At 43.6% G+C, this 27,777-nt stretch overlaps 9 protein-coding genes across 9 annotated transcripts; 2 read left to right on the forward strand and 7 right to left on the reverse strand.

The window, feature by feature from the left end:
• Window positions 1–185: 185 nt before the first annotated feature.
• Bfra_007898 (putative rna polymerase ii elongator protein) lies at window positions 186–2,833 on the reverse strand (the record flags this gene model as incomplete). The annotated part of the gene is made up of 3 exons (XM_037338267.1): window positions 186–324; window positions 436–2,609; window positions 2,705–2,833. 3 exons carry the CDS (start codon window positions 2,831–2,833, stop codon window positions 186–188), a joined length of 2,442 nt encoding a protein of 813 aa, XP_037190330.1.
• A 520-nt stretch (window positions 2,834–3,353) lies between these two features.
• On the forward strand, window positions 3,354–4,040 carry Bfra_007899 (putative ubiquitin related modifier 1 protein; the record flags this gene model as incomplete). Its single annotated transcript, XM_037338268.1, has 3 exons — window positions 3,354–3,391; window positions 3,453–3,617; window positions 3,923–4,040. The coding sequence occupies 3 exons, from the start codon at window positions 3,354–3,356 to the stop codon at window positions 4,038–4,040; spliced, it is 321 nt and encodes a 106-aa protein (XP_037190331.1).
• Window positions 4,041–7,290: 3,250 nt separating this feature from the next.
• On the reverse strand, window positions 7,291–9,086 carry Bfra_007900 (putative c2h2 transcription factor protein; the record flags this gene model as incomplete). The annotated part of the gene is made up of 4 exons (XM_037338269.1): window positions 7,291–7,788; window positions 7,872–8,045; window positions 8,106–8,159; window positions 8,223–9,086. The coding sequence occupies 4 exons, from the start codon at window positions 9,084–9,086 to the stop codon at window positions 7,291–7,293; spliced, it is 1,590 nt and encodes a 529-aa protein (XP_037190332.1).
• A 2,154-nt stretch (window positions 9,087–11,240) lies between these two features.
• On the reverse strand, window positions 11,241–11,478 carry Bfra_007901 (uncharacterized protein; the record flags this gene model as incomplete). The annotated part of the gene is made up of 2 exons (XM_037338270.1): window positions 11,241–11,336; window positions 11,392–11,478. The coding sequence occupies 2 exons, from the start codon at window positions 11,476–11,478 to the stop codon at window positions 11,241–11,243; spliced, it is 183 nt and encodes a 60-aa protein (XP_037190333.1).
• A 670-nt stretch (window positions 11,479–12,148) lies between these two features.
• On the reverse strand, window positions 12,149–12,415 carry Bfra_007902 (uncharacterized protein; the record flags this gene model as incomplete). The annotated part of the gene is made up of 1 exon (XM_037338271.1): window positions 12,149–12,415. The coding sequence occupies one exon, from the start codon at window positions 12,413–12,415 to the stop codon at window positions 12,149–12,151; it is 267 nt and encodes an 88-aa protein (XP_037190334.1).
• Window positions 12,416–16,817: 4,402 nt separating this feature from the next.
• On the reverse strand, window positions 16,818–17,861 carry Bfra_007904 (uncharacterized protein; the record flags this gene model as incomplete). The annotated part of the gene is made up of 1 exon (XM_037338272.1): window positions 16,818–17,861. One exon carries the CDS (start codon window positions 17,859–17,861, stop codon window positions 16,818–16,820), a length of 1,044 nt encoding a protein of 347 aa, XP_037190335.1.
• A 2,423-nt stretch (window positions 17,862–20,284) lies between these two features.
• Window positions 20,285–21,694, reverse strand: Bfra_007905 (putative histone acetylation protein 2 protein; the record flags this gene model as incomplete). The annotated part of the gene is made up of 3 exons (XM_037338273.1): window positions 20,285–21,018; window positions 21,080–21,248; window positions 21,536–21,694. The coding sequence occupies 3 exons, from the start codon at window positions 21,692–21,694 to the stop codon at window positions 20,285–20,287; spliced, it is 1,062 nt and encodes a 353-aa protein (XP_037190336.1).
• Window positions 21,695–22,880: 1,186 nt separating this feature from the next.
• Window positions 22,881–26,272, reverse strand: Bfra_007906 (putative sec8 exocyst complex component specific domain-containing protein; the record flags this gene model as incomplete). The annotated part of the gene is made up of 2 exons (XM_037338274.1): window positions 22,881–23,565; window positions 23,616–26,272. 2 exons carry the CDS (start codon window positions 26,270–26,272, stop codon window positions 22,881–22,883), a joined length of 3,342 nt encoding a protein of 1,113 aa, XP_037190337.1.
• Window positions 26,273–26,544: 272 nt separating this feature from the next.
• Bfra_007907 (uncharacterized protein) lies at window positions 26,545–27,513 on the forward strand (the record flags this gene model as incomplete). Its single annotated transcript, XM_037338275.1, has 2 exons — window positions 26,545–26,731; window positions 26,798–27,513. 2 exons carry the CDS (start codon window positions 26,545–26,547, stop codon window positions 27,511–27,513), a joined length of 903 nt encoding a protein of 300 aa, XP_037190338.1.
• Window positions 27,514–27,777: the final 264 nt, after the last annotated feature.

The raw sequence follows: 27,777 nt of genomic DNA on the forward strand, positions 1-27,777 counted from the left end.
CAACTAGAGAGCAGGTCCAAGGGATGTTTCATATTTCATACTTTTATTTTCCATTTTGTCTATTTCATTCAGAGTGCCTTAACGCCTTTAACTTTGTATGTATCTCTGTATGGGCAGATAGGTTTGGCGTTCAACAAAAGCATTACAGGAGGCGTACTTTAACATACGATACCCCTTAGAATTATTCAACATAGAGAATAAATCCTCAAAGAACTATCTTCACTTGCAATTGCAAGTTCCATGCCTGTAGTGTTCTCTGATGTTTCTTTTGAAGAAGGTTTCCATGCCAGTTGGGTGATGGCTTTGGAGGGGTAGTAGTTATTGCTTTGATGTCGAGTTAGTATATTTAAATAAGAGGAAAGATGCAGTAACGTAAAAATTGAGGGAAGATGAAGATGATGAAGAAGCTGAATAGGGAAGAAAAATAACACATACCTAATCTCCAACGGCAACTCAGCAACAGTAATCTCATCTCCAATTTCCACCCGATAAATCTTGAATCTTCCAACTTCAGTCCCAACAGCTAAATACACTGTACTTTCCCCAACCACCTCATCGTAGAAATCAATCGCAGTAACAGGCGCTTCCGATGCGATGGTCGCTTTACATACAAATCCGCCTTCTGCGTCGCGTCCCCAGATCTTAACGCTTTTGTCGCGTCCTGCGGTTGCGAAGACGGGGGGTGCGGTACTAGAAGGGGAAGGCGCCCACGCCGCATCAAGAATCATCCTCGTGTGTCCTTTCGGGTTACTCTCCGCCAACGCATAGGTATTTCGATCCGAATCATCGCGTTTAAAAATCGCCCATTGACGATCGCGTCCGACGGAGAGGAGATACTTGTCATCGCTTGAGAAGCGCAGACGGGCGACGGTGAGAGAGTGCGCGGTTAGAGAAGGTTTGAGTTCATGCCATTCTTTGGTTTCGAAGAGTCGGATGACGGCGTGGTCGATAGAGCTGGCTTTGCAAGCGGTCGCGATGATAGAACCATCGTGGGAGGTGGCCAGCGCGGAAATTTCGTAGCCGTGGCCGTAGAGTTTTTCGGTTTCGGGCCAGAGTGTGTGTCGGGAGAGATGGTCTTCGAGGGGTGGGGAGGAGAGGTCGAGGGTTGATTTGTGCACGATGGATGCAGGGTCTATGGCGTCGCGGTCGCGATCGTCGGGGCGCGAGATAGTTTGATCATCGTCAGGGGTGGCTTCGATGGCTTTGTTGGAGAGGCCGAGGACGGGCATGTTGGCTGCGTCGGGCATGTTAGTTGGGTTTTCGTTGCCGATGCCGCAGAGTTTGTGGAGGAGGGTGGCGACGGCTCTGGGTTCGTTGAAGACACGGAGGAGTTTCTCGTCGGCGCCGGAGACGAATTGGGAGGCACCGAGAGAATCGATACAATTCAAATCATAGCCATGAATTTGCGGTCTTGCCATCTCATGCCAACTGCTCACTGCGTCTCTCTTCCACTGGGCGTGTAATCGAGTAGTTTGATCCGTGCTGGTCGAGAGCAAATAACTTCCATCTTTCGACCATGCGATTCCCATGACGGGTTTCACATGACCTGTGATGGCAGTATTTTGGGCCCAGCGATCAGAAGATGTATCGTGGTTCCATAGACGCCAACTTCCCGTTCTGCCAAGCGAAACGACAGTGCTGCCGGTGGGAGACCAGAGACCGGTCCAGAAACCGCCGGTGCTACCAGTGGCGGTAGTAGAACCCTTTTCCGCACTGATCTCGCCGAGTCGTGCGATGGTTACCCAGACGCCGGTGTGAGTGTCGGGTTCCCAGATGGCGAGAGAATTATCTGCTGATGCGGAGAGGAGTTGAGGTTTTTGGTTGGAGGTCAATGATGGGGAAAGCCAACGTGTACTGTAAATCCAATCTTCGTGTCCGAGCAGTAAAGCTTCGAATGTAGCTGAGAAATCTAATTCTTGGGCTTGGAAACGATGAGCCTTGTTAGATAGAGATTTTCCGGGCATGAAAGCACCAAATGTGGGATCGGCTGCTGTGGCTGCGGCCGGCAATTCTTTGCCTTGATGGATTCTCCAGAGTCGGATGTATTTATCCTGACTAGCTGATGAGAGGAGCAAATCACTTGTTGGACTGTCGCTCTCTTTGGTGAATTCTAACGATCTGATCCATCCTTCATGTCCGGATAATGTAGCTTTGTACTTAAATTCCGATCCTGCTTGCGCATCAAGCACATGAAGCTGAATGATATCCTTAGTACCCGCGACTGCAAGAACCAAAGAGTCTGAAGCTCCAGTCAAAGGACTCAAAGCCAAAGCCAAAGGGAACAATCGGGGAGTAATCGTGATAGACTGCTGCAAACTTGCAACATTGCTGTCATCCAGTTTCCACACATTGACAATCGCATCTGCTGATCCGGTAGCAAAGATTTTGGATCCTTCCGTCACAGCTATACAATTGATTGTGCTCTGATGATCGGTAATAGTTTGAATGCAAGTATACGTCTTTGATACTTCATCCCGTTTCCAAATCCGGACCGCCTTATCTACAGATCCACTGAGTATGAGACCATGTGATTTCGGGATGAATTTCACCACATTGACAGTATCCGTATGACCACTCAGAAGTTCGAAAACGCCTCTGGAAGTTTCATTCTAGACATCATCAGTATTTTCTCTTGATAGGCATTATAGGACCAGTCATATATCTCCATGATCCGGATTATCATCAAAGACATGTCAAAACTTACTCCGGGATACCATAATGCGATGTTTCTATCCGTTCCATAGGCCAAAAGTCCAGACTCGTCCCAATCGGCAGCAGAAGGATGTCTATTGGCACCTGCCGCAAGATATTCTGGAGTTATTTTATCCATCATATTTATATTGTTTCATCAAAGCATTCACGAAAGGAAATAAGATTTATCGTAAAATCGTTTGGATCATATCCAGGTTCAACGCCAATATCATACAAAGTCGTGAATTTGTGGTGGGCTCAATATTGCTGTTCTGGAGGTATTTTGTTGATGCCGTGAAAATTGTTTTCACTCATTTTTACAAGAACTTTTGGTTGGAGTCACATCACCACAATGCATTTTGAAAATTGGTTAAAAATTCGATTCTCATTGAAACTCTTTGATCTTGATATGAGAAGAAGTGTGGGATTTCAGGTTAATTTTACACATCTTGTATAATTGACAATTCGATTCTCCTGTAATTATTTTCATCATAAACTCGATTTTCCACAAACAATAAACGTTGCTGTCTAAAGCTACAAGTCCAAAATAAGCGAGGCTGTGAAGCGTCACATTTCTGCCGCTGCCAAAATTTCCCCGACGCAAACCACCACTTCAATATCAAAATCTCCAAGAATTCAAAAGTCCACAACATAACATCAAAATGGCGACAGATACCCTCTCTATCGTGGTAGAATTCACGTACGTCTCCCTGCTCCGCCCCAAAGATTTCCCAAAACAATTCCAACTAATCCTCCAACAGTGGCGGTCTCGAAATGTTATTTTCCGACCAACGATCCCACAAACTCTCAATCCCCAAAACAGATTCCAAGGGCGATCCCGTTACAGTCGGCTGGTTGGTAAATTATCTGTGCGACGAAGTCATGCAAGATAGCAGAAAAGACATGTTCGTTCTGGACGATCACGTGTGAGTCGCAAGTTTATTATTTTCAATTTCCTCAATGTCTCGAAAGGCATGGGAAGGGAAGGACACTAGTGTGTTACCATGGGTTGGTTTCGATGAAAGTATTTTTGGATTCTCTTGGGCTTGGGTGTCGATACTATGCTATGCTATTCCCCTAATGTTCATCTGAATTTCCATTATCTGCACCTTCCATCCACTTTCTTTTGAGCTTTCACCGTTTCAAAACTATCCCCGGTACCAAGCCTCTTCCCCGTATGCACCAGAACATACTAAAATTCCATACTAACCACGCATTTTCGTGTCCCTAGGCGTCCCGGCATCCTAGTCCTCATAAACGACGCAGATTGGGAATTAGAGGGTGAAGCTTCCTACGCATTGCAATCCAATGACAACATATTATTCGTGTCGACGCTCCACGGGGGCTGAATCTGATGGATACCGGGTTGTGGGGATCGCGGTGAAGTTGCAGCTGAGATTATTTACAAGCTACATACAATATATCATTTTTTTGAGATGGTCTGGGAAATTTATTGGATACTGGAAGGACCCCCTTATTTCACTAAGGCGAGATACTTGAGTCAGGAATTTTCTTAATCCTGGTTATATGATAGGATATGATTATGAGGAGCGACCGATGTATCATATATCAGCCAGCTGATGATCCGAGATTCCGATGACAAGAGATTTCGCCTTGTCTCGGCTCAGCGAAGTTTGATCATCGGGCCGTCATACGATTATACATTTCCAATACATTCCAAAATAATTCTAATCCAAATGATGCTTCGCATTCCCTTGCACGTGATGTACCCGTGTTCTGATCTGCATCATGGGTTAAGGTTATCGCGCAATTGACAAACAAGCTTCACACACCCAACCCCTTTCTCTTGACGATCCCACTCCAATATGAAGTTCTCAATATTCAGCCCAGAAATACAAATATGATTACTTCTGATATAATATTATTTTTCAAGTGTTTATAGTAGAGGCAGGACTTGACATGATGTTAAAATTACCTATTTATTATCCCTAAACTAAAAACCGGCTATTCACAGGCTCTTCCCGTCCGTCCGTAGAGATGGGACCATACATAGTGTGCAGTGAGTACTCAAAATCTAGTTTCTCGAGCATCATCCAGTCTGTGCCACACATGTACCGTCCCATCCGTGCCGCGCCATAGGCCAAGCCGTCAAGATCGTATAATCCATGACATGGACGATGAATCGCATTGCGAATCGAGAAAAGCCCATGTCCTGCTGTACACAGACACAGACAGGAAACGGGAAATCGAGCCAGAATTGACAAAACCCCACACTGGGTTTGAATGGCCAAAAAACATCAGCACTTATGCCCAAAACGACCGATTATTTCCTAAATTAGACGAGCCTAGGGAAAATGTCTGGCTCAGAATTTCTCCCTTGCGCATACCAATCGTTGCCATAAGCATGCCAAACAAAATCCAGACCTGCACACTAGTTCCAATTCAGATCGCGGAAGCATCGAAAGAAAAGTCAAAGACAGGTGCAACTAAAGGGGGGGACGCGGGAGATCTAGATTCCATCCCGCTGCTAGCTGCCAGTTTACTGACTACTACTAGTTGCCGGGTTTGCTAAATTTGTTAGACATGCTGGGATTGTTTCCCGCGTTTTCGTTTGCAACGAGATGAGATCATAAGATCTGTGCGAGATGCGGATGGAGATGAAAGAGGGAATGCAGACCCGTAACAAGCTCAACAACCTGGTCTCCACACTTTTCCCAAAGGAGCGTAAAGGTTTCTGCAGGTATCATTGAGTGAGTGATTGAAGGATTGTCGAAGTGGATCAAACACTCGAAGGCTCAGCAATTTACGGAGTATCAACCATTCCCCCATCCAGTCCGGTGATAGGAAATAGGAGATAAGCTTATTTGAAAAGGGTTTAGTGTGATGCGACGCTTGTTCAATTTACCTAAACGGCATGTACGGAACGTTACTTCAAACGAAGAAAGACATGGAAGGATATTAATTCTGCGTTTGAATCGCGCGTGGGGATATGAAGAAATGTCTTGAGTCAGTCGTACGATATTATTTTGATGCATGCCAGATTGACCACGATTCGTTTGTCAAAATGACGATTTCATATTGCGATTCCCAGCATCGGCATGTGGTGTATGTAAGAAAATGTAACCTGGGGTGAAGCGGTGAATACTCGAGTATGCATGCAGAACCGCATCAATCGTACATACCCTACCTGTTCCCTCGGGTACGTCCTATGTACTATGTCCCATGTACGTATGTGTGTGTGTATGTATGTAGATATGTATGTATGTGTGTGTGTGTGTATGTAGAAGCAGTGCAACATCAGAGATTTTGTCAGTGCAGAGCAGAGCTTGCTGAGCTTGCTGAGCTTGCTTGCTTGCTTGCAGATAGGTACTCGGTGTGAAGATCAATGCGAAAGCGAGGCGAATACCGTAGTTGAAGACAGTGTACCTACATACCGTGTAGAACAATTCATCCATTCTTTCACGTGCTGTTTGCGCTGTAATCTGTACACATACATACATACATTTTAGAGATTTCTCACTGCAGTTTTTCGGTGTGTTAGTTCACATCGAATTGTTAGTTTGGGAGGAAGAAATCGAAAGCAGGTAGCTCCTTGCCAAATTCTCTTTCTCCCTCGCGTCGGGTTTCAATAATCGGTAGAGGTTCCAGGCGGGATAATTCGAGGCGAAGCTGGGAGGCTGACCGTTTAAGGTAAGGGATAGATGAGATGTCAATACTTGCAGCCTCATGGCATTCGGTCAGTGGTCACTACGTGTAATTTTTTGAGGGTCTAGAAAAGATTCAATAACGCTATATCTTTTTTGAGGAGATCCATATCTTGAGTTCTAGTCATTCAGTAGTTGTAAAACATGAGATTCCTCCACAGCAGTATTTAGAATAGCACATTGTTATCACAATGGTATCATGGAAGTATTGAACAACTTGAAATGGATCAAGCTAAATTGATAAGAATGTGGTCATATTATTCGTTAATAAATCTAATTCACTTGACTATCTGACTATCAACTATTGTGATAATAATACTCAATATTTTACCTCCCATTTCCCACTTTCTCTCCACTTATTCCCCTACTCATCGATTCCTCAACCTATCCATACAAAATATACTCCATCCATTTGCCCCATTCCCATTCCCATTCCGTCCTCATACATCTACTAATATCTCCCCGTTCCACTATTGCTTGCCCAAAATACAAAGATCCCTGCCCTTCCTAAGAAATACATGATATCCGCAGTTTGTAAGATTTTTGTATTGACTGTACCACCCGGAAAAAAATAATGAAAATGAAAAATGAAAGAATGAAATGATTGTGATAATGGAAGATATAAAAAAATTAAGAAAGAAAAATGTCCTGATAAACTACTTCTGATACAGAAGTGATGGGTAGGTACTCGGTCTGGTGCCGTAAAAATACAACGCTTTTTTGTAGATGGTCGTGTGTGTGGTCGTTTGATAATGATGACGAGAATGATAATCGTGTTGATGAAGATAGTTTTCTACCGTTCGCCCATTTTCGTCTTTTCGTTTGTATGCTCATTCGTAACTTGCATTTCTCGTAACTTTGTACGTTTGTTATATGTGCTCGCCCTCCCCTCACCAATCCTCCGGCTCTCTTGTCTTGAATTGATGGCAGAAGTTTAGTACAGCCTCTCTCCAAAAGCCAATCCGCCTCTTGAGTTTCCACCACGATGATCCTTATAATCTCCGGTGATCTCATCTGAGAAACTTGAGCAGGTAGATGCTGTTCCATCGCTGGAGACAGATCCATAACTACTATGTACACTCATGCTTCCACTCGTATGACTCCTCAGACTCGCATCGGAATCGTACATCGTTACATCACTACTGAATGGTGAGGTTGCATCCACACCCATGAGTCCATGACAACTTCGCATGTTAGACGAGATATAACGACTAGCATTTGTACCAGTACTTGCATGGCCGCTCTTGGATAATCGACTTCGGGGACTGATGTTTCTATCTTTGCCTCGGCCTTTGATGCCCTTGTTACTGTTTTTGTAGAGAGTGAAGAAGTAAGACCAGAATTCTTTGTTAGCCTCCAAGTCGATTTCGCCGCTTTCAAGTTTCAACATGAGATTTTCAATTGTTTGCTGGTGAAAGTTGTTGTGGTGAGACTGGGTGAGGAAATGTTAGAGCTTATTCTAAGAGTGAGACGATGAAAGGGAGAGTAAAATGAAAAGTTAAAGAGTTAGCGTACTTTGAGGTTACCAAGTTGTGTGAAACGTTTCTCGCATCCGTCGAGTTTGCATGTGAAGGGTTTTTCACCAGTGTGAACAATTCTATGAGCACTCAGATTGCTTGGTTGTCCGAAACGCTTCCCACATATTTCGCAAGGAAAGCGTCGTTCGCCACTGTGACGATTCATATGCGTCTGAAAAGATATCTTGTTAGCATGAAATTTGACAGATGAGAGGCAAAATAGATCTCTTACCTTGAGGTTTCCTTGTTGAGAGAATTGTCGACCGCAAGATTTCCAGCTACAGGTCTAAGCATATACTATTAGTTCGGGGTACATATTAAATGACGTCCATAGATTCTGAATACTTACGTATGGTTTTGCACCGGTATGCTTTCGAAGATGGATTTGCAAGTGTGTCTTCTGTGGGAAACTTGATGGACAATTCTCGAAAGTGCATCGATACTTCTTCTCTTTTCTCTTGGAGTGTCCTGGTTCACTCGGAGCCTTACCGGGTGTGAGCATTTGCTTTTCTTCTTTTTCATATCCATAAAATCTTCGATACATTGAATCCTGTCGAGAGAGGGTGTGGGGTGCACCTACCACAGGTGTAATCTGAGGGATAGGTGGTAATTGCGTTTGCAATGTTTGAGTTTTGGTCTGAATGACTTTCATAAGTCGGTCAATTGCTGTGCTTCCAATGTGTGCCTCATCAGAGCCAGTCAAAGGAAGAGGATTTATGTCTTTGCTAGGTGGTGGGGTTGATTGAGTTTTCGGCGGTGATTTATGACCTGCAGGTGTTGTCCATGAAGGTTCAGGTTTGATTTGAGGACTTTGATTCTGATGCGTACTTCCCACAAATCCTTGTCGGTTGCTTCCGTTGAAAGGTGCCTGTTTTGGATTGGGAGCAAAAGGTTGCATCATGCCAGGAAGAGGTCGTGGCTGAATATAATTGGCTCCGTAAGTTGGGATGATGGTGGTTAAGCTACCATCATTGTAAGATGCGAAACCATATGAGTTCTGTGGAATCTGTTGATGGCTATTGGGCATGTTGAAAGTGCTTCCACCGTAAGAGCTTATTGGCATGATGGGAGCAGCAACAGTTGCTCTCCCTAAACCTGCTGAAGTCGCTGTTTGGGGATTCATAGACTGGACCATGCCGGCTGTATCCATATAGCAAAATGGAATGTGAGAATCCTCACTCCAGCGCCAGGCGTTGCCTGATGTGTGTGACATAATCGCCAGTTTTTCGAGTTGTCTTGCTTGATGCAAGACTTGTGGTTGCTGATAGTGTAAAGATTGATCTGAAGTTAAGAGTTCGTCAAGTTGACACAAAAGCTTAGAGAAAGACTTGACTTTAGAACAAATATGAACTGAAGATGATCAAAGAGGTTGAAGTTATTGAGAAAGTGTGTGTATTGAAGAAGGAAATATGTTCAGTATTTGTATATGCGTCACACCTTGGAAATGAATGCGTTTTGTGAGATCTGGACAAGTCTTTTCCGGCCTTTAAAGCAATGGAAGGAGATTGATTCATATAGGCTTGTTCCCCACTACTGATGAAAGTGCCGGTAGGCAAGGTTGTACAGAGCGATTCGAACTATTCCAATCGAGTGCCTTGACCGGGGAGGCAGAGATAGTGAAACAAAAACAGACAAGGCTGGCAATTCACTAGTATGCTTTACTGCTGAAATCATTCCCATACAAACGATATCCTAAAAGGGTGATTGATAGATTTGCTACTGGCAGGGTTCTATGAGATAACCTGACCAAGGCTGCAATTTTGAAGACATTGTAGCTAGAGTGATGGCCAATCGGAAACTAACATGGTCATGATCCAGAAAGACGCTAACATCATGCCAGCACGTCAGAATTCGAGGCAGCATTGGCTACCTTGTGAACCTACAGTGTGTGGCGCTGAGGCTTTTGATGAAAGGGATATACTACCAGCTTTCGAAAGAGGTCAAAGTCCTCATGGGTCATGGATCTTGCGAGGCACCAAGCAAGATCTACCATGAGCCATGATAAAAGAAGATATAAGCACTGGGATTAAATCCATAGTGGAGGCGGGAAGGATAAGGTCTAGAGATCTCATGGGGGAGTGGTGAATTCGACCTTGCTTAAAGTGGCTTGAAGCGAAATCTGTCGGCGACATTTTGAGGTATGGATCGTGTCGAACGCCATTACTACAATAACTAGTTCTAAGTTAATTCTTAGTATCAGCCTAGAGCCCGATCGGCTGATATTATCGGATCGGTATGCATAGAATAACTTATTCCCCGGTCAGGTAAAATCTTTTCCAGCGCACTACGCGGCCTTAACAATGGAAGGAATGTTTGTATATGTAGATACCATATCAAATTGTGATAGAAAGTTGTGATAAATTGGCGGGGCTCGGAAAGCTCGCCGCGGAGTACTTTTAGATCCATGCATATGTGATGAGTTATTTGGGCTTAGTGGAGCAAACATTAGCAAACGTTCGAGGCTTCGAGTCAATTGCTGGTTTCAGGAAATCACTGAGAAGAAGAGGGGCATTATATTCAAGTCTGAACAGCCCTATGTGGTTGAACAAACTGCACACAACATGCGCCCATCTGGACGGTAAATTGTTTTCGCTGGGTTAGAGTAAAGAGTCGTGATGTGCCATGGGAGGAGAATAAAGAGCCAATACGAGACGCAATACTAAGCCGGGGGGCGGACGGCTTGATCCCGTGGAAATGGTACTGTACGGATATGGCCGTGTCAGACTGACTTGTGTCCCGGATAATTGCATTTGATCAACCCTTGTCGAGGGCTGAAGCCTTGGAAAATCTCACCAATGGTTGGCTCTATACCCTGACAACCACGTATGGCACTGTTTTTAAACCAAAATAGTGACAGAATAAGTGCGACTTTAGGTAGACCAGCATTTCGATTTTAGGGGCATTGCAAATTGGAGAAGATTGAGCATCGAGATGCTGATTGCTGATTGCCACAGCTTGTGGCGAGAGAAAAGATTATCTGGATCATAACGCGTAAATTTGTAAAACTTCCAAACTCAAAACCCAAAATCTGAGATGTTGTGGCATGTAGCTAGTTGCATGTGTGTGCCACACATCTCAGTCAGTCGTGACTGTGTGCACTGACCTCCATCATAGATTTGGAGGATGATAGATTCGTGAGACGCCAACCATGCAAACTTCGTATGAAATTAGCTGTGGGGAATGCTAGACGGATCTCACCAAGAATCTCCACGGCTGGGGCTCGAAATCTATGCCATCACAAATCTAGTGCAAGTGACGCTCTCACGATGTCACCCATCCAATTGACCCATGAAATGCTTACTCTTCATCCCCTTGCTTTACTGGAGACCCGACACTTTGGTTGGTGGTAGATCCTCGTGGATTCAACTCAATAAGTCCAGTCTTGCGAGAATAATGGGTCGGCATCTCCAAACATTTTCGTCAAAATGGATGTTGGGAAGTCGTAAATATGTCGATGCGTAACCTTAAGTGGAGCGCATATATTCTCATCTTTGATAAGATAACGTGAAGTCGCGAACCGGTTGAGTGTGAAGAAATGAAATCAAATTGCATGGCAACACATTAAGTGGGTTGGATCTACAAGTGGATGTTGGGCCCAGGTGCATTTCGGCATCACCTGCTCGAGACTCGTTCACTTGATAAATTCTGCATTCGAGTATTCTACTGTATATCTTTTATATCCTGTATATCGAATGTGGTTGTCGCATATATTTCCTTGTTTATGACCCTGTCGTGCTGGTGGGTATTTTCCCTAGTCAAGTCTCACAAACGGCTGGCTGCATATTCCCTTTGTAATTGCACGAGGATCGTTTCATTCGTCTGTAGAGAGATCGAGATTCGAGATGGTGGTATGAGTATCTAGCAAGATGATTAGTTGGATGATTTCAATCGATCGATGAGGTCAATATTGCGGGAGGAAAGGAAGGCAGGAAGGTATTTGATACTACCTACCTAAGCAGAGACAGAGACAGACAGACATACAGACAGACAAGACATCTTTTAGTAAAGAAGCCACAATGTCTCCAAAATCGATCGAATTAATTATAGAAATGCGGTAGCTACCCGCAGGATGATGGAATTATTTACCCCGCCGACGAGTGTATGACGAGAAGGAGAAGGAGAAGGAGAAGGAGAAGTAGAAGGAGAAGGAGAAGACGGAGGATAGATTGACAGAAATTGATTTATCTTGATAGGTAGCTAGGCAATAGGTAGTAAGGTAGTAAGGTAATAAAGGTCGTAGGTAGTCATCTCTTGTCAAAGTACCGTGCGATCATACTACCTACCGTACTCCCAGCTAAAATAATAAAGTGTCTGTGCGAGCTCGTGGGTGGTAGGCAGGTAGGTAGGTATCGATGACCAGCGCCAGTGAACATTTCCATTTCCATTTCTATTTCCATTCTTGACATCAACATCAACATCAACATTATCATCACCATCACCATCATTATCATCGACATCAACATCAACATCAACATCAATACCGACGACAATACCAACAGCAACAGCGATAATAGCTCGAGGTTCAATCAAATCCCCATGCATCCATCCATTTTTTCATCATCTTCTCTTTCTTATCAAACCACAGCCATCATTGAATATGAAGAATGTCGCCAATTCAACGACACATGGAGAACAAATCTATATTAAGAGTGGTGGTCCAAGGATGCATTCATAAAAGCGATCAATTCATCACAGAACTATACCTACCTACGTAAGATGTCTGATCGGTTCAAATCGCGTTCGATCTTCCTCCCTCTGCACTCTCTCCGTCCTAGTCTTCAATATACCTAGCTACTTTACGCGGGACCCTAGTAAGAAACACTTGGTTGACTATCTCCCTTCTTTCAGAATTAGAAGCAGTCTAGTCCCGACTTCTCGAGGGTCTCATCCGATAAACTTATACCTTTTGCACAGACTCCCGAGTTCTTCATTTGGTGCCGAATCGAAACAGTAAATAGCTTGGTCACACATTACCTTTGCGACCTACCATGTAAGTCTCACCTCAACCTGAAGGCCCCCTGCTCTTTGAGGCTTTCGCACAGACGTTCATCATTCTAATCGTTTCCTATATCGAATTGTATCCTCTCGTCGACATACCAAGGTCTGTGCGGAGGCAGATTGAAACCCTACAGGCCCCCAACCATCTGATTACGAACCATGCAAATACCGCTGTCAACACAATCCATATCTCACATGCCCATACTGCTGTAATCGGCTGCTCTTCCCGTAATACACGATTCCACAGCCATCATATTCGCAGGTTATGCAAATCACAATCGACCTCATTGTACGGCAATTTTACTCTGAGCCTCTATCACGGGATATTGATGGGTACGAAGATCACACTACAAGCCACTTTTGACCACATAAAAAGCAACCAGACAATGCGGGTCAAACGCGAGTTTACAAGGCAGTACAGCTTTTGCCCAATCTTGGTTTAGTCTTTTCTTCACTCGATGCTCCATAAGCTCGTTCCAATCTTTAAGGGCTTATTTCAATTGTATTTGGGTCAACAGGTAGTGCAATCTCCAACAAGATTTTCATGGATCCGAGGGATTGCACAGGGATTAGTTACTGAGCGCTAGGCCGCTCCCAGACCCGAATCACCCTTGAAAAGTATATTTTCGCTTCTATCCTCATGATCTTACTCCGTACTGATGCATGCGGTTTAAGTGACAAGTCTTATGCATGCATTGGTTCAAGTAAGATTCCAAAATTCTCGAAATATGCACGTTTGGATGTTTTTCTTTTGCTTAATTCGCAAACTTCAACCGTTTAGGTTCGTCTTTCAAATTCTACAAGAGATTTCTGGCTAGAACACGATCGATCACAACTGCCATTGCGTCATATTGAAGATTACTGGTCTCGTGTGTATTGCGGACATCACATCTATTTTGATTCGCTACCGCTTAGATCCTCAAGTGTCTTCAAGAAGATTATCAAAGAACGAATCTGCCGAAATCAGTGCTCTGACCTACGGAGGGCTTGCATTCCAAGAGACCTCAATTTTTCTTACTCGCGCTATCCGTCGAAGGCGCGGCGGATAAAACGTCTATGGCAGTATCAGCCATACTACTCTTGCTCATGCTTAGGGCTTTGACTCAAGAATCATATATGAGTGTTTGAGACCACTCCACGAATTTAATCCCATCAGAGAGACTTGAAAATGGGGGAATTTGGAGTTGGTCTGTCACCCGGTTCCCTGTCATTAAACACCCGTTTCATAATAGTAAAATGAGGCATCTTATCATATCATCTATATACCGTTGTTGTTAATATCAATACGTTTCAACCAACTCTCGTATGCCAACGTTGAAGTGATTAAACTTTAAGAAGACACTCAATCTTGATTGATAATGACCAACTATCCTTCCCATGATGGTTAGTCCTCAAGTCTGATCACCCAGGGTAGACAGGGTAGAGAGTCTTCATCGTACCACTTTCATGCAGCATCTGAGGATTTAGTAACTCTACCGTGAGATGGGTCCACTTTGGCTACAAATCAGTTGCACTGAATCTTTCTTGAACAGGAAACAAAGCATGAATCTATTTGTATAATTGGTTCACCGGCCGAATATCATGAACGTTTCCAAGTATACACAAGGCAAGAATTGCCCCTTGCCCTCGAACTTGGATTGAAACCCCAGAAATGAGAAGGGGAAGAGCCGAAACTTTAATATATTGTGGCTGTCAAAGCGCGGCGCGCAACCGCTGTCATTTATCGAGTTTCATCGTTTAGCTCGGATGAAGGTTTAGCGACATTTCGGATTGCTAGATAACTACATTTCAATCCACTCCGCTTTGGTGAGTGGGGCGGAATTCCCCACTTCATGTTTGCCGGTATAGCCTGTTGCCCCTCTCTTCTTCCCTGACAATTTTTCCTTTTCACCACGTACTTCACTCCACAATATCCCATTATGACGCCTCTTCTAGCCGTGAGCCTTCTCATTCATCTCCATTCATTTACTAAGGTAGCATTTCTTTCATGGTAAGATATCTTTCGGCTATGGAAATCACCTCTTAGAGTTGAAAAAAATTAAGAGCAGGGACTTGCATTAACTCTCCCTCCTGCATGATCTGGTTCGCAGATCAACTAGGCCAACTGCCGTAAGACATATTAATGGACCAACATACCACGTTGTATACAGTGAACTCCTCAAATCTCGCCATCCTTGTAACTTTGCTGCTGAATGCTTACATCCGCCTTTAGTCAAGCTAATCAATCTTGCTACAGGAACGTTAGCTCAATAACGTTCGCGAGTATAACCAAATGTGTCACTGGAAAAATGGCCATCTCAACATAAATCAGACAGTATCATGGAGTTCAGGTTGAATAAGAAGTCATCTGATAGCAGAAACAGGGGATGGAAGATTAGAGAGGTCACTATATGATTATGTCCCTGGAGATCCCGCTTCTCAAATCTCTGTTCATGATTTCGAGGTGAAAATATAGAAACGTTCATTTGAAACTTGAAATTCAAGTTCGTATACTATTGTTTTACACGTCCAAGCGTTCTATGGTTCAGCGGTGTTTTACTTTTCATGACTCCCACTGCATACAGCTTCTCCATTAGGTTATAATGTCTGCCAATCGCATTTACATTCTCAGGAGTTACATATCTTCATACACGTTAGCTTCTTGACTTCTTCTTGGTGGCGTCAGATATTACGAGTCTTGCATTGTTTAGCAATGCCAGCTGAGAGAGCTTGATGAATCTTTCGTGGCGAAAATCGATAGTTCCTCGATACTGCAGTGCAGCCTGTACTGCAGGGCGTTCTTTACATGTCGAAAATAAGTATGGGATATCTGCAATCCATACCGCTTAGACGGAATTCCATCTTTCCTGCGGAGGCATCTCCGTCTCGCCTCGGTAAATGGGCAGGGTTTGAAAATTTCGGGATTTACTGGGTTTGCGGGATTCAATCCACTTCATGGGACTGCTCTAGTTCCTGCATATTCACGTGATCTACAAAGTCCTTAATGATATATCCGAAAAGACTTGGGATATAATTAGATGCAGGTGTAGATGTGTATACAAGCCTTGTCGCCAACATGAAAGATTTAGGTGGGAGGAACTTTCTTTTATTTACATGTTTACTGCAAACCCCATTCTTGATACTGCAATTTTCAAGCCGCGATTGCCCCCCGCTTGGAACCTGAATCTTTTGCTTTGTCTATGTACTGCTGTTGCTAATGTCATCTCTTGCGCGTTTAGATGTATAAAAAAAAATGGATATTTGAAGAATTTCTTTTGAGAAAGATTGAATGGGAGATTTCGAGGATGGAGAGGGGAACTCGTGTGTTGAGTTGAGTTCTTGTATTGATTTTCCACTTTCGTGCGCTAGTGCAAATGGAGAGGAAGAAGAAGACAGTGATGTGATAAGAATTTATCCATCTAGTATACGTATCACTTTGTGCATTCGTTGGGTGCTTACATGTTGTATATGATCTTGCTACAGATGTCTGAGTTCCTGGTCGATTATAAGATATTTGGGATGGAGGAGGCTGAGGGGTAGTGGAAGATTGGGGGCGGAGAGGTGGAGCGTTGAGATATCTTGTACATGTAGACAGTAGACTGCGTTGACATAGGTTCTATGAGTACCCTGTGAGATAGCTATCTGTTGCCTTGGGGCCGAATAGTCTTTAGTCAGGTATTTGACATTTCATTTTTACTTTGCTAATGCATTGGCACTATGTTACAATTTTCACACTGAGACTTTCGATCACCTTTGTAATCGAGACTATTCTTTTCCTCAAATTCTGTTCAGGTTTTTATGTTTTTATGTAATTTTTATTATTATTCTTGTTTTGGTTTTTGTAGAAATGCTTTCATAAGAGGCCCAACTCCAAAGTGGGAAAAGGCTCGAGGGTGTTGTGTATCAATAGACAAACCTACTGATGACAGACCTTAGCGCCAGCGCTTTCTTATCTAGTTACCGAGAATCACTCTTGAAATTTCTTCATCAAATTCTTTACTCTCTCGCTAATCTTCCTAGTGACTTTGGCCGGCGCTGCTGGGAGAAGACGGGGGGGTTGAGGTTTTTGTGAAGGAGCTTGTGTGGTGTTTGACTTACCTTTTTGACGGGTGCTTTGTTCGAGTTCGGTCAAAGCTTTCTCCTCGCCTAGTTCGAAGATCAAGGCGCCAAAGGATGGTATGAATTCGTTCCAAACATGTATCCTCTGTACCTGTTTCCCGTTCAAGCTCTCCGCGTGATCAGCGCACAATCTACCAATAGGTCTTCCATTCACGGTCCCCATCAATATTTTGAACTCATCACTCGATGGGTCATCAAAAGTTCGCTTCACCGTTACTCTACTCTCAAGTTGGTCTTTCGAGACACCTTGCGAGAGAAGAACATCTCTCATGGTAGCAAGGGTTCCTGAGTTACCAATTGGAGCACGGATGATGTACTTCAAATCTGTTAGTTTTGACACAATTCGGACTGGGGGAAGTTCGCCTGTCACATTCGCAGTGACCGCATCGCGCCAAGCTTGGTAGATGAGCTCACTATTGTAAAGACGTGGTGTATCTAGTCCGGGAATGTCAAGATCAGTCTTCGTGTCTGACATTTGCACAATGACAGTACCCACCTTCGCTGACACCCACACGTTGCAGACACAATTGAATTGGGGCCACACTGCGTCAAAACCCCTGTTGGTGTATTCTTTCGAATGGAAGTTGAAGTCGGACCAGTGATAGCCTTCGAAGTCGATAGGATGCTTTGGGTCGGTGAGGATGTTGCGAAAGGCGCCGAAACAGAGTCTTTCGACACTGTCTTTCCCATGGCCTCCGCCAGGGTTGAAATAGCGGATGTTCCAATCGGGATATGGAGTGTCTTGACGAGGGATGGTGTGGATGGCGTCCTCAATGGCGCGGATCACTTTGATTCCGCGATTGCGGTATTCTGCTGGTGTTAGAATTTCTCCCAAGCCTTTATCTTGGTTGACTTCGCTGAGTCGCTCGGGTCGATTCATAATGTTGTCCATGGTTAGAGAAATTAGGATGACTTACTTTGACTTGAGACTAGAGTGGCTACACTAAACTTGTTTGGTTTAGCTTATGAGGGGACTCGTTAGAATGTTTGATTTACTTTGTCGCGAATCTAAGTGGATGGGGAAATAAAAAGAGATCGACAAAGGGTCCTATATGTGGCGTTTTATAGCCACGTGTCCGCTTTTGTTTGAGAACTATTGGATTGTTATTGGATTGTTGTTCGGATGTTGTACCGGTGCTCGATAATATAAAGAAATTATTGAACGACGTTTATTGTTACACGGCACTAGAAATCTTCTGGAACGTATGGAGAAAATTCAACTATTGGTGTGTACTATTGTATCGGTGTTGTTTTGTGTCCCTTTGTTGCAGTCCTCAAACTAGCGGTAAATGGAGGAGGTGATTCATGAGATATAGTGCAGAAACTAGCAGCTGTCAAGCAATAGATAGCGTCGATTCGCAGACCAAAACTAACATTGTGAGACAGCAATACAGATCGGAGGACCCTGAATCGAAAAATTTTGACAAGATCTTCAAAAGGGTCTTTTTGTGTCTCGGAGTCCCCAAAAAATTTCAATAGGATTTGTAAGTCAGAGAGCGAATAGCTTCATTTTTCTCGTATATATCGCACTCCGTGTTTTCCGCTCCACCTCCTCCACCCTTTCCGTGTCTCTGGAATTAATTTGGAATCTTCATTTTGGGTTTGAATGGTGTGGATTAATTTTTAGTGCGATCTGATAATGAATATCACTATTTGGAATGTTTGAAATGTTTGAAATGCTAGGTAGTCGTCGTGAATGATCTACATACCTACATGCATGGATTGGCGGAATGATCAGATTTGGTAAATCGTTAAAGGTACTTTGTGGGTATCTGGGGAAAAAGGGGAAGTTGGCGCGGATCCCACTGTTTACTCAAATTTATTTTTTTGGGATTTGAAATTTCTTGATACTGTGTAGTTGCTTCTATGTGTTCTTTCTGGAATCTTTTCCTCGTTGTTTTTCTTCCTTTCTTTTTTGTGTGTTCTCGTTCTTAGATGCGATATTGATGCATCACTCCCTCTCTCTCCCAATTCCATTCCTCCCCATTCCCACTTCTTGAATCTCCCTCCATCCTCCACTCACTATATCTCCGCATTCCCTCTCCCTTACCAAACAATCCTCCTCCAAGACTCCAGACTACAGAATCCAAAATCCAGATTCTATTCATAGCTTGCAGAATCAAACCTTATTACCATCTCGTACTTTTTATACGTAATGTGGTTTACTATTGTGATTCAAACTTTAATTGTATATACAGATTGTGTGAGATGTGTGATATGTGTAAATTGTATATATAAATCGCACATATACGTACATACAAGACCAATATCCATACAAAAGGCATGTCGTATAAACTCCACATCTATAAAAAAACCATAACATAACATAGCACAGCAAAACTAAAAGCAAAAGAAAAAGTAAACGCATGCTTATATACTCATATACTAGATCCCGCCGCTGCCCGTCCATCAACGTTTATCCATCCCATCTCCTCCCCGCTCCTCCTCCTATACCATTTCCCATTTCCCATTTCCCATTTCCCATTTCATCTCCCATTCCTTCTCCTTCCTTTCCATCTCCAGCCTCCCTCCTCACTAACTTCCAATCCCATCATCAAAATTAGTAATCCAACCCATTCAACCCCTTCAATCCATACCACCAAACCCAACCCCAACCCCAACCCCATCACAGAAATCCAAACCCAAATCAAAATCCAGATCCATATCACAAATCCAAACCCGAATCTATAACACAAATCCAAATACAAACGCAAATCCACAGCTCCACCACATCCAACCTCCTCCAATCTCATCACCAAGAGGAATCTCAAATCTCGATACGTGATATCACCGTCATACTAATACTAATAATGAAACAAGATAAAATACAATCCTACACCACCTCCCATCTCCCACCTCCTATCTCCAACCTTGAACCTCGAACCTCTACCTAGTAACAACTAGCTAGTTTAAACATCCACCAACATGCCTCTAGAACTTCAAAGAAGACTTTGTACACACGGTACACACCGTACTTTTACGAGTAAACGATTGATCACATTATATCATTCCTTGAAAGACAATATGTAGTCTACTAACAATGTAATTCTCCACCAACGATTTTGAATTTAAGATATTCTTGTGGGTATTTTGTTTCGCTTGGTTATGTCCGAGATTCGTCAATGGATCATCGAGATATCATTTCCTCAGATCTAGGCACTATTTACACAGATCCCCAAGAATTCGAGAGTGCGAACTCCCAATCTACTATTCTATCCGAAAAAAAATCTCAATCTCAAAACCCAATTTCGGACATGACATCATCATCAAAATGCCCTTCCAAATAAGCGGGAAACCAAAACCGCTTCCCTCCCCCTAAATCTCATCCTCCTCATCATCAAAATCTTCTCTATCCTCCGCCCCCATCTCATAAAGAATTTTTCCACCACTCCCAATCCCTCCCTCTTTCTGCGCATCGAAATACGGTAGTACAACATTCTCTCTATCCCTCTTCTGTTTCTCCGTCAATCCTAGCGAAAACGTTACATCGCCTTCTATCCCCTCCTCCTCATCCTTGCCCATGGCAGCATCCGAAATATCCGGGACCGCGAAAGCGGGATGCTCATCGAGAAGTTGAATGCTTCCTATATCTTTCGTCGTGGGAGATGTGGTATGATGTGAAGGTGGTGTGTAGATGAATGTTTCACGAGTTCCTCTCCCGGATTTGCGTCGCAGTTCGAGGATTAGGACGATTTCCCCATTTTTCGCTTCGCTGGTGATACTGGCATTATTGCCAAAACCCATAAGTACACCTTCTTTTCCCTCTGCGGTGCCGAATTCAGGTTCACGTGCTGACTTGTCGCGCGCTCGTTTGCGTGCTAATTCGTGGGTGAAGTTTTGGGGGGTGATGATGGCGGTAGCGAGGAAGAGGAGAGTTGTAAGGGGAGTGGGGATGTAGGGGTTTGTTGTTGAGGAGGGGAGAGGAATGTCGAGGTGGTGGGTACAGAGGAGAGAGATTGTGGGGTGAATAATTAGGGAAGAGAGGAAGGGGGAGAGGTGTTCTGGATGAGCTGTAAGGGGATGAAGATTATCGATTATGAGGAGTATTTCTGGATGGGGTCAGCTGATTGATTCACACATTATCCATACCAGAAGAGAAGAGAAACATACTTTGTTGAGAAGCTGACGGAGGAGTTGTAGGCGAAGGTAAATGCGCTACGATTTCTCGACGAAGTTGAGCAAGTGGTTTACTATGAGCTGAGACAAAAACATCTGGAGTAAAGGGTAAACGTTTCTGGAGAGTGGAGAATGATATGAAGATGACTTTTGATTTCGATATCTGTATATGTTAGTCAGTATAGCTGAAGACGTACATGAAAACAAAATCCAAAAACAATCTATCAAGAGAAATGACGATTCATCCATCCACGTGATCATCCATCCAGGACAAATTTTCCATACAACACGAGAACTACTCGTACACAACATCCAGTATTTTATTCCTCTCGTCTCACTCCTCATCATCCCAACCTCATTCTCCCTATACAGCCTCCCAAGTCCAGACTCCTCCGCTCCTCTCCCCTTCCCAACCCCAACCCAAAAGAAAAAAACCCCTCCAAAACTCACCAAAGCTCTCCTCCAAAACTCCCTCACAACCAACCTCCCACTCTGCTCCAACGAATCCAGCACCAGCGTAAGCGGACTCGCTCCATCTCTCAAATTCAGCAATTTCTGAAAAAGTAACGTATTATGCGTTCTTCTTTGCTGGAGGGGTGAGGGCGCCATGATCGTATTCAGGAGCTTCAAATGTATGTATATACTTTTATGAAATATATGAATATAAGAGATAAGAGTAGATAAAATAAATGTGTAATACAAGTTCCCCAGGCGGAGCGGAAAGATGTGAATGGGAGAAAAGCTCGTGATGATGCGATGCTATGCTCAGCGGGAAAGTGTGAGAACTTTTTTGTTTGAACTTTGGGATTTGGTGGGGGCGGGGTAAGGAAGAGTAACCTTGAAAAAGTAAGTAGAGTATCCCAGTTGTGCTTGATGAATCGTGATGTTGATAATTCTTCCAAGATCGTTTCAAATTGATTAATACACAGAAATCAGACCAAATACCGAGCAAGTATGAGTATGCATCAAAATCTGTCAATCTATTTTCGAACTCAAAATAATATAGATCGAAAAGTTGCACGACGTGGGAGAATGGTTATGGATCACGTGATTTCATCTCCCTATCTTCGACTTTGTTGTCTAGGAGATAGTTATTATATTGTTATACCAGATCCATGTTATATTTCATATACTATCTAATTAACATACGACTCCCGTACTTGTAGATTCTATTATAGCAATAGTCAAATGAGGACATTGATATAATACTTCCCAGCAATATTCCCACACCTCACCGGGAATCGGTAGTGTTCACCAAAAGCTGTTTCTCTCATTCATCAAAAGCTCAACTGTATCTTCTCAAAGTTCAACCCCTCCCGCGCTAAAGTATAGATCAACATATCATTCTCAAAGGCGATATACAATCTCCATCACCATCACAGACACAAGCAATCAGTCTTAGGTCTACAAGGTTCTCATCGATTCCAGCGAGAGCAACCGAACCTCTCGACACCTTAATTGACGAACACTCAACGAACTAATACCAGACATCTAGATATAATTTGCATAGTCTTCCTAATTACCAACCATCAACTATAAACCATCACCTATCGAACAACTACACCAAAGTCAGAAGACCATACCATACATATCCTCAACTGCCCAACAATCCTCTTTCAGCTCATCGAATCCACTCATCACTCCAAGAACTCCGCGCCAAATGCATATCAATCCACCCATCCGTCCACCCATTTATTCATTACCCTATCCCAAGGAGTTTGATGTAAGCTTTAGTTATTCCACCTTCATATCCTTCCTTCTGTCCTCTCCTCTCTTCCTTCATTTCCAACCCCACTTAACTCTGCCACATATGCTCACTCAACTGCAACATACACTCTCCCATTCCCCTCTTAGCTACTGTCGTGATTCCTCTCTCGTTACTTCCCAACTGTTCACTAAAGCACAATTCAACCAACCCCTTCAACTCATCATAAGTAAACTTAACCTCCTGATCCTCACCCTCTCCATCTACATTGACATTCCCAGCACTCGCGCCGCCCTTCTCCTTCGCCCAACCCACGATCCCATCAGGTCCCTCTTCAAACAATCCCCAATATCTTCCGCTCCTAATCAAGCCCACGCCATCTTCTACACCCTTCAAGTTTTGCTGCAGCACTAGTACGTTTAATCTCATCCTTTTCCCTCCTTCTTTATTGATTCTTTGGATTTTCGGCGCGTTATCGACCATGAAAGTATCAATCAATAATCCAAGTCCCTTTCTTACGAAGTTGATTTCTTTCTCTCTTAAGAACTTCACTATCGTTTCATCATACGCCACTAAATCTGCGTTGAGAGAAAGGATAGTTGGGTCAGGGTCTGAGACAGGTTGAGAAAGAATGTATGGGTAAGTAATTGATCCCGAGGAGGGCGAGAGAACGCGTGCTAGGGAGTGGAGGATTTGAATGCGTGTTTCCATGTGCAAGGTTAAAAGTACAGTAGCGGCTAGTTCTTGGAATGAGGAGACGATTGAATCGAATGCGCTATATATCACATTAGCCATGGATCAAAGATGAAAGGAAAAAAGACTTACACAACAGTTTCTTGCGTCATAGGAAGATAAACCACAACCTGTTCATCTTGTGCTCTCGCGGGATCATTTAGTAAAGTCCAACGTCTATGCGGTGGTTTCTGCATTGATGGTGTACGAGATGAATCTGCATCATTCCTCGTGATATGTCTTAGCTGGCCAATCTTGATAGCTAGCCATTTCATACTGGTATATAAAACGCATAGAGAGGAGATAGTTTCCCGATCCGAAATAAGATCATCCGCCTCAAGAGGATTCTCATTTGTCTGCAGAATCAAAAGACCAGTTTCCTTGTCTAGTAACTGATAATCGACTTCTTCACTTGTCCATATTTTCTGCATGGTATCGTGGATATCACCAGGTTCACTAGCAAGCAGTGCAGAGAGCTTCAGTGTCGAACCTTCGGAATCTCGAACTCGAGATACGAGCGATTTGAACCAGTCATAGCATCTATCATAATATCTCATCATTTGCGTGATGATGAGTTGACTCAATGCTTGATCATGTGGAATTGTATCCAACATCCTGCAGAAAGCTGTAATTAATGTAAAGAAAGCAGCTGTGCCTTTGAAAACAGGTCGCCTGGAGACTCTTGCCCATTGAGCATCTTGTTGGAATGCATCTGTCTCCTCAAATACCGAATCACTAAGCTTGCCTAGAGTTTCATCAAGTTGAGGTAGAAAGACATTGACAAGAAAGTTGTCCAAGAACGATGTCAAAGTACTTGTGACCAAATCCGAACCAGGTGGAACAATGGCCTTTAATCTTTGTAAGAAGCTCAAGGTAGGAGGCAACAACAGGCTCATGTTGAACACACTTGGCTCTACCAAAGACTTGTGAGTTCCCATACCACCCGTTTTAGCATCGAAAGCGGAACCAGTCAAACGTTTTGTTCCATTTCTACCAACGGAATTCTCCAAGAAAGACTTCGCTTTCTTGCTATCGGCACCTGATTTTCTCGAGCTCGACATGAGACCCGGTACAGCAGCTCTGATAATGTTCTCTAGATCATCATATTCAGTCGTCATAGAGACAGACTTAGCATCCGCATCCGAAAACCTGAAAAGCTTCTCTAACTTGGACGATTTTGATGCACCAGGTCTGGGAGAATCAAATTGATAGACATCCGCATCGGTAGTGACATAATTATGCAACAAGGAGCGAATTTCGTTCTGGTATAGATTCCATAACTCCCTGAAACCACCAAGAAGTATGACTGAATTCCTCATGCCTTCTCTTTTTGTGATAGCTTTTACCACATCATGAAATACACGATGACCTTCGGCAATAGCCTCAAACTTCGCATACAACGTCCATAATAGATCATAGATAACATCGGTACGAATCGTGTTCTCTCGACTAGAGAAGGTTTGATTTCCTTGTGTAGATGCGAGTCCACCACGTAAAGAGCTTGGATGTTTTTGATCGACTTCGCTATTAGTCTCATTGACGATACCGAATAGCTCGACAGGAAGTCTCTGTTTGATAGTATTCACGGCAATATCCAAACGACCCAGCTTATTCAATGCCTCTGTCAATAATTCCACATAGTAGAACGTATCCGCTTCTGGGTTTCTTGACGCATCTTCTACCATCGGCTCTGCCAAATCCATCGTATCGAGAACCTCAAAAAATGGTCTCACTGTCATTGAACTCTCGAACTTCTCCTTCGCAACACCACCTTGAGTCTTGGCCAGCATCTGCCATCTCTCCTGACAGTAAGGCGACTTCAGATACAAATGATCATGCAGCTCCTCAATCAATATATCCGTCAAGGCCGTTTCCTGATTCGCGAGATAAGTCCTTAGTTCACTCAGAGCCCCAATATCATCCAACTCAGGCGATCGAATTCTCCTTAACGCATCCTGCAAAACATCTACCGCAGTCAAGAATCTCTTCTCTGAAATCCGTGCTTCTAATTGATCCGGAACCAGCCGTAACTCCTCCACCTCCGATAGTGTATGTAGTAATTCATCATAAGTCGTCGAAGCCGCGCCTAATTTCCTCAATTCGGGATCGGTAGTCGAGAGATTAGCTTTCGATTGTGCGAGCGAGTCTTTCAATGTCCGTACCCTCTTCTGCGATGTCTGGATACTCGTTTGAATCTTATGAAAAGTACCAATCGAACTATTGAATCCCTGATGATGTTCATGCACGATGTTCTTCAAAGAGTCTTGTAGGTATTGCATCGATTGTTGAAATTGCGCATATTCATGAGCCTTGCCAACTGAACTCGTGTCTAGAAGCTGCAATGCCAATTGTACTGGCACACATTCATTCTGACACAAGGCAGGCCATTCCGTCTTAATGTGTTCTAGCACTTCCCCAATCTGTTTCTCCGCATTGGTTTCCTCTAACTTTGGTCTGCCAGCTGGTTCTCTCGGTCGTGAAAGACCTCTCGATCGAGGTGTTCGAGGCATGGAAGGTGATGGTGTTCGAAGCCCTTCTGGTATAGGGGGTGGAGTGGCATATCGATCAATGCCAGAGCCATAAGGATCATAGTCTCCATCTTCAGTAATTTGTCCCGGATAGGCACTTGCATTTGTATTTGCATTCCCATTCCAGCTGCCATTTCCATATCCATTCCCATTCGCATATCCAGTAGAATTGCCGTTCATGTAAGGGTCCCCCCCGAGACCACCATATCCTCTTCCTGACATGTCCTATATTATTGAAATCGCATTACTTTTCCGATCTGTTTCATAACATTCGCAGATGTGCTATAAATTATGGGAGCTTGAAGATTAATTGGGTTTCGAGACACGGATTACGCTGAAGCTCGGCCGCAGCTTCAAGACACCGCGTGGCATTAGTAAATAAGCGAGTGTGAACATCAAGTTACATTTGATATATATTCCATGTTCTCCACGACGACAACAATAATCACGCCACATCTCTTTAGAATAACAACACAGTAAAATAAGCCTCAAAAATGCACAAATTACTCCCACGATTGTATTCAAGCAGTGATATTCAACAAGGAGATCATGATGACCCATCCTCGCCTACAATCACCCAATTCCATCTATTCCCCAGTATTCCCACAGAACTGCGCTACAAAATATGGCACTTAGCCATCCTGCCCCGCGTCTTAGAACCCTCCTTAGATTTTCCTAATGGTGTGCTCACCAGTTTTACTTGTCAGAAATGCACACTTGCAATCAACTAACACACTCTCCCTCTAGATGAACAAAAAGCGCAATATCCCCGTCGCAGACCACCTCCAGCCCTTTTTTTCACGACTCACGAAAGTCGTCTCATCTGCCTCGACGAATATATTGTTCAGACGTTTCGCAACAAACCTTTCTATATCCATCACTGTCTTGATACACTCTTTCTCCCAATCAGCAACCGAATTTCTAAAGATCTTTCACGCAGCGAGCCCTTCTATTGCTGGCTCATCTCCCAAATTTCCACCCTCGCCCTCGAAATCTCCATTGATCCAGCATTATTGAACCTCAGACCATCCTCCAAATCTTTCCGTGTCTTACCTCCCAGAGCCGCTATCATTCCATCCCTCGATGGATATTTGTGGATGTATTCTCTCACCTCCCCATCCACAATCCTCTACCTCACCTTTCAACTTAGCTCTGCGCGGCCAAGACCTCGCTCAACGCCCCCTCCACAATCACCATCTTCTCTAGAACCACTATGCTCCCCATCGTCACCGATTGACCAATACTACGCAGATATTAACCAATACGCAGACAGAACCATCATAACAGAATACAAAGAGGATTGCGAGACGAACATGCCATGGTCGAAGCTCCTGCCCAAGCCTAAACTCGTACCAGATCCCATGGCCATTATAAGAAGACAACAGATGGCTTTGAGATTGGAGAGCGAGAGAATGGTTACGAAGAATGTAAGTTATAGGACACACAAGGTGCTCCGAGAATGACAGTCATGTCTGTACAAATCATGGAAGTGAAGTCGTACCCTTCGGATATGAACGATGGGGAAAGGAATGCATTAGCGAAGTAGTACTCGCGCTGCAAGGTGCAGCTAAGAATTTTTGGGCGATGCAGAGCTAGGCAAGTATTTGAGACAAGGGACGAATTAACCATTTTAAATTATCACAAGGACAGGCATATTTTATTGTAACATATATCCTGCAAATTCAAAGACAAACACAATATCATACCATCACACGCATAACGTCACA

Source organism: Botrytis fragariae (assembly GCF_013461495.1).
Source record: "Botrytis fragariae strain BVB16 chromosome Unknown tig00000112, whole genome shotgun sequence".
Lineage (NCBI taxonomy): Eukaryota > Fungi > Ascomycota > Leotiomycetes > Helotiales > Sclerotiniaceae > Botrytis > Botrytis fragariae.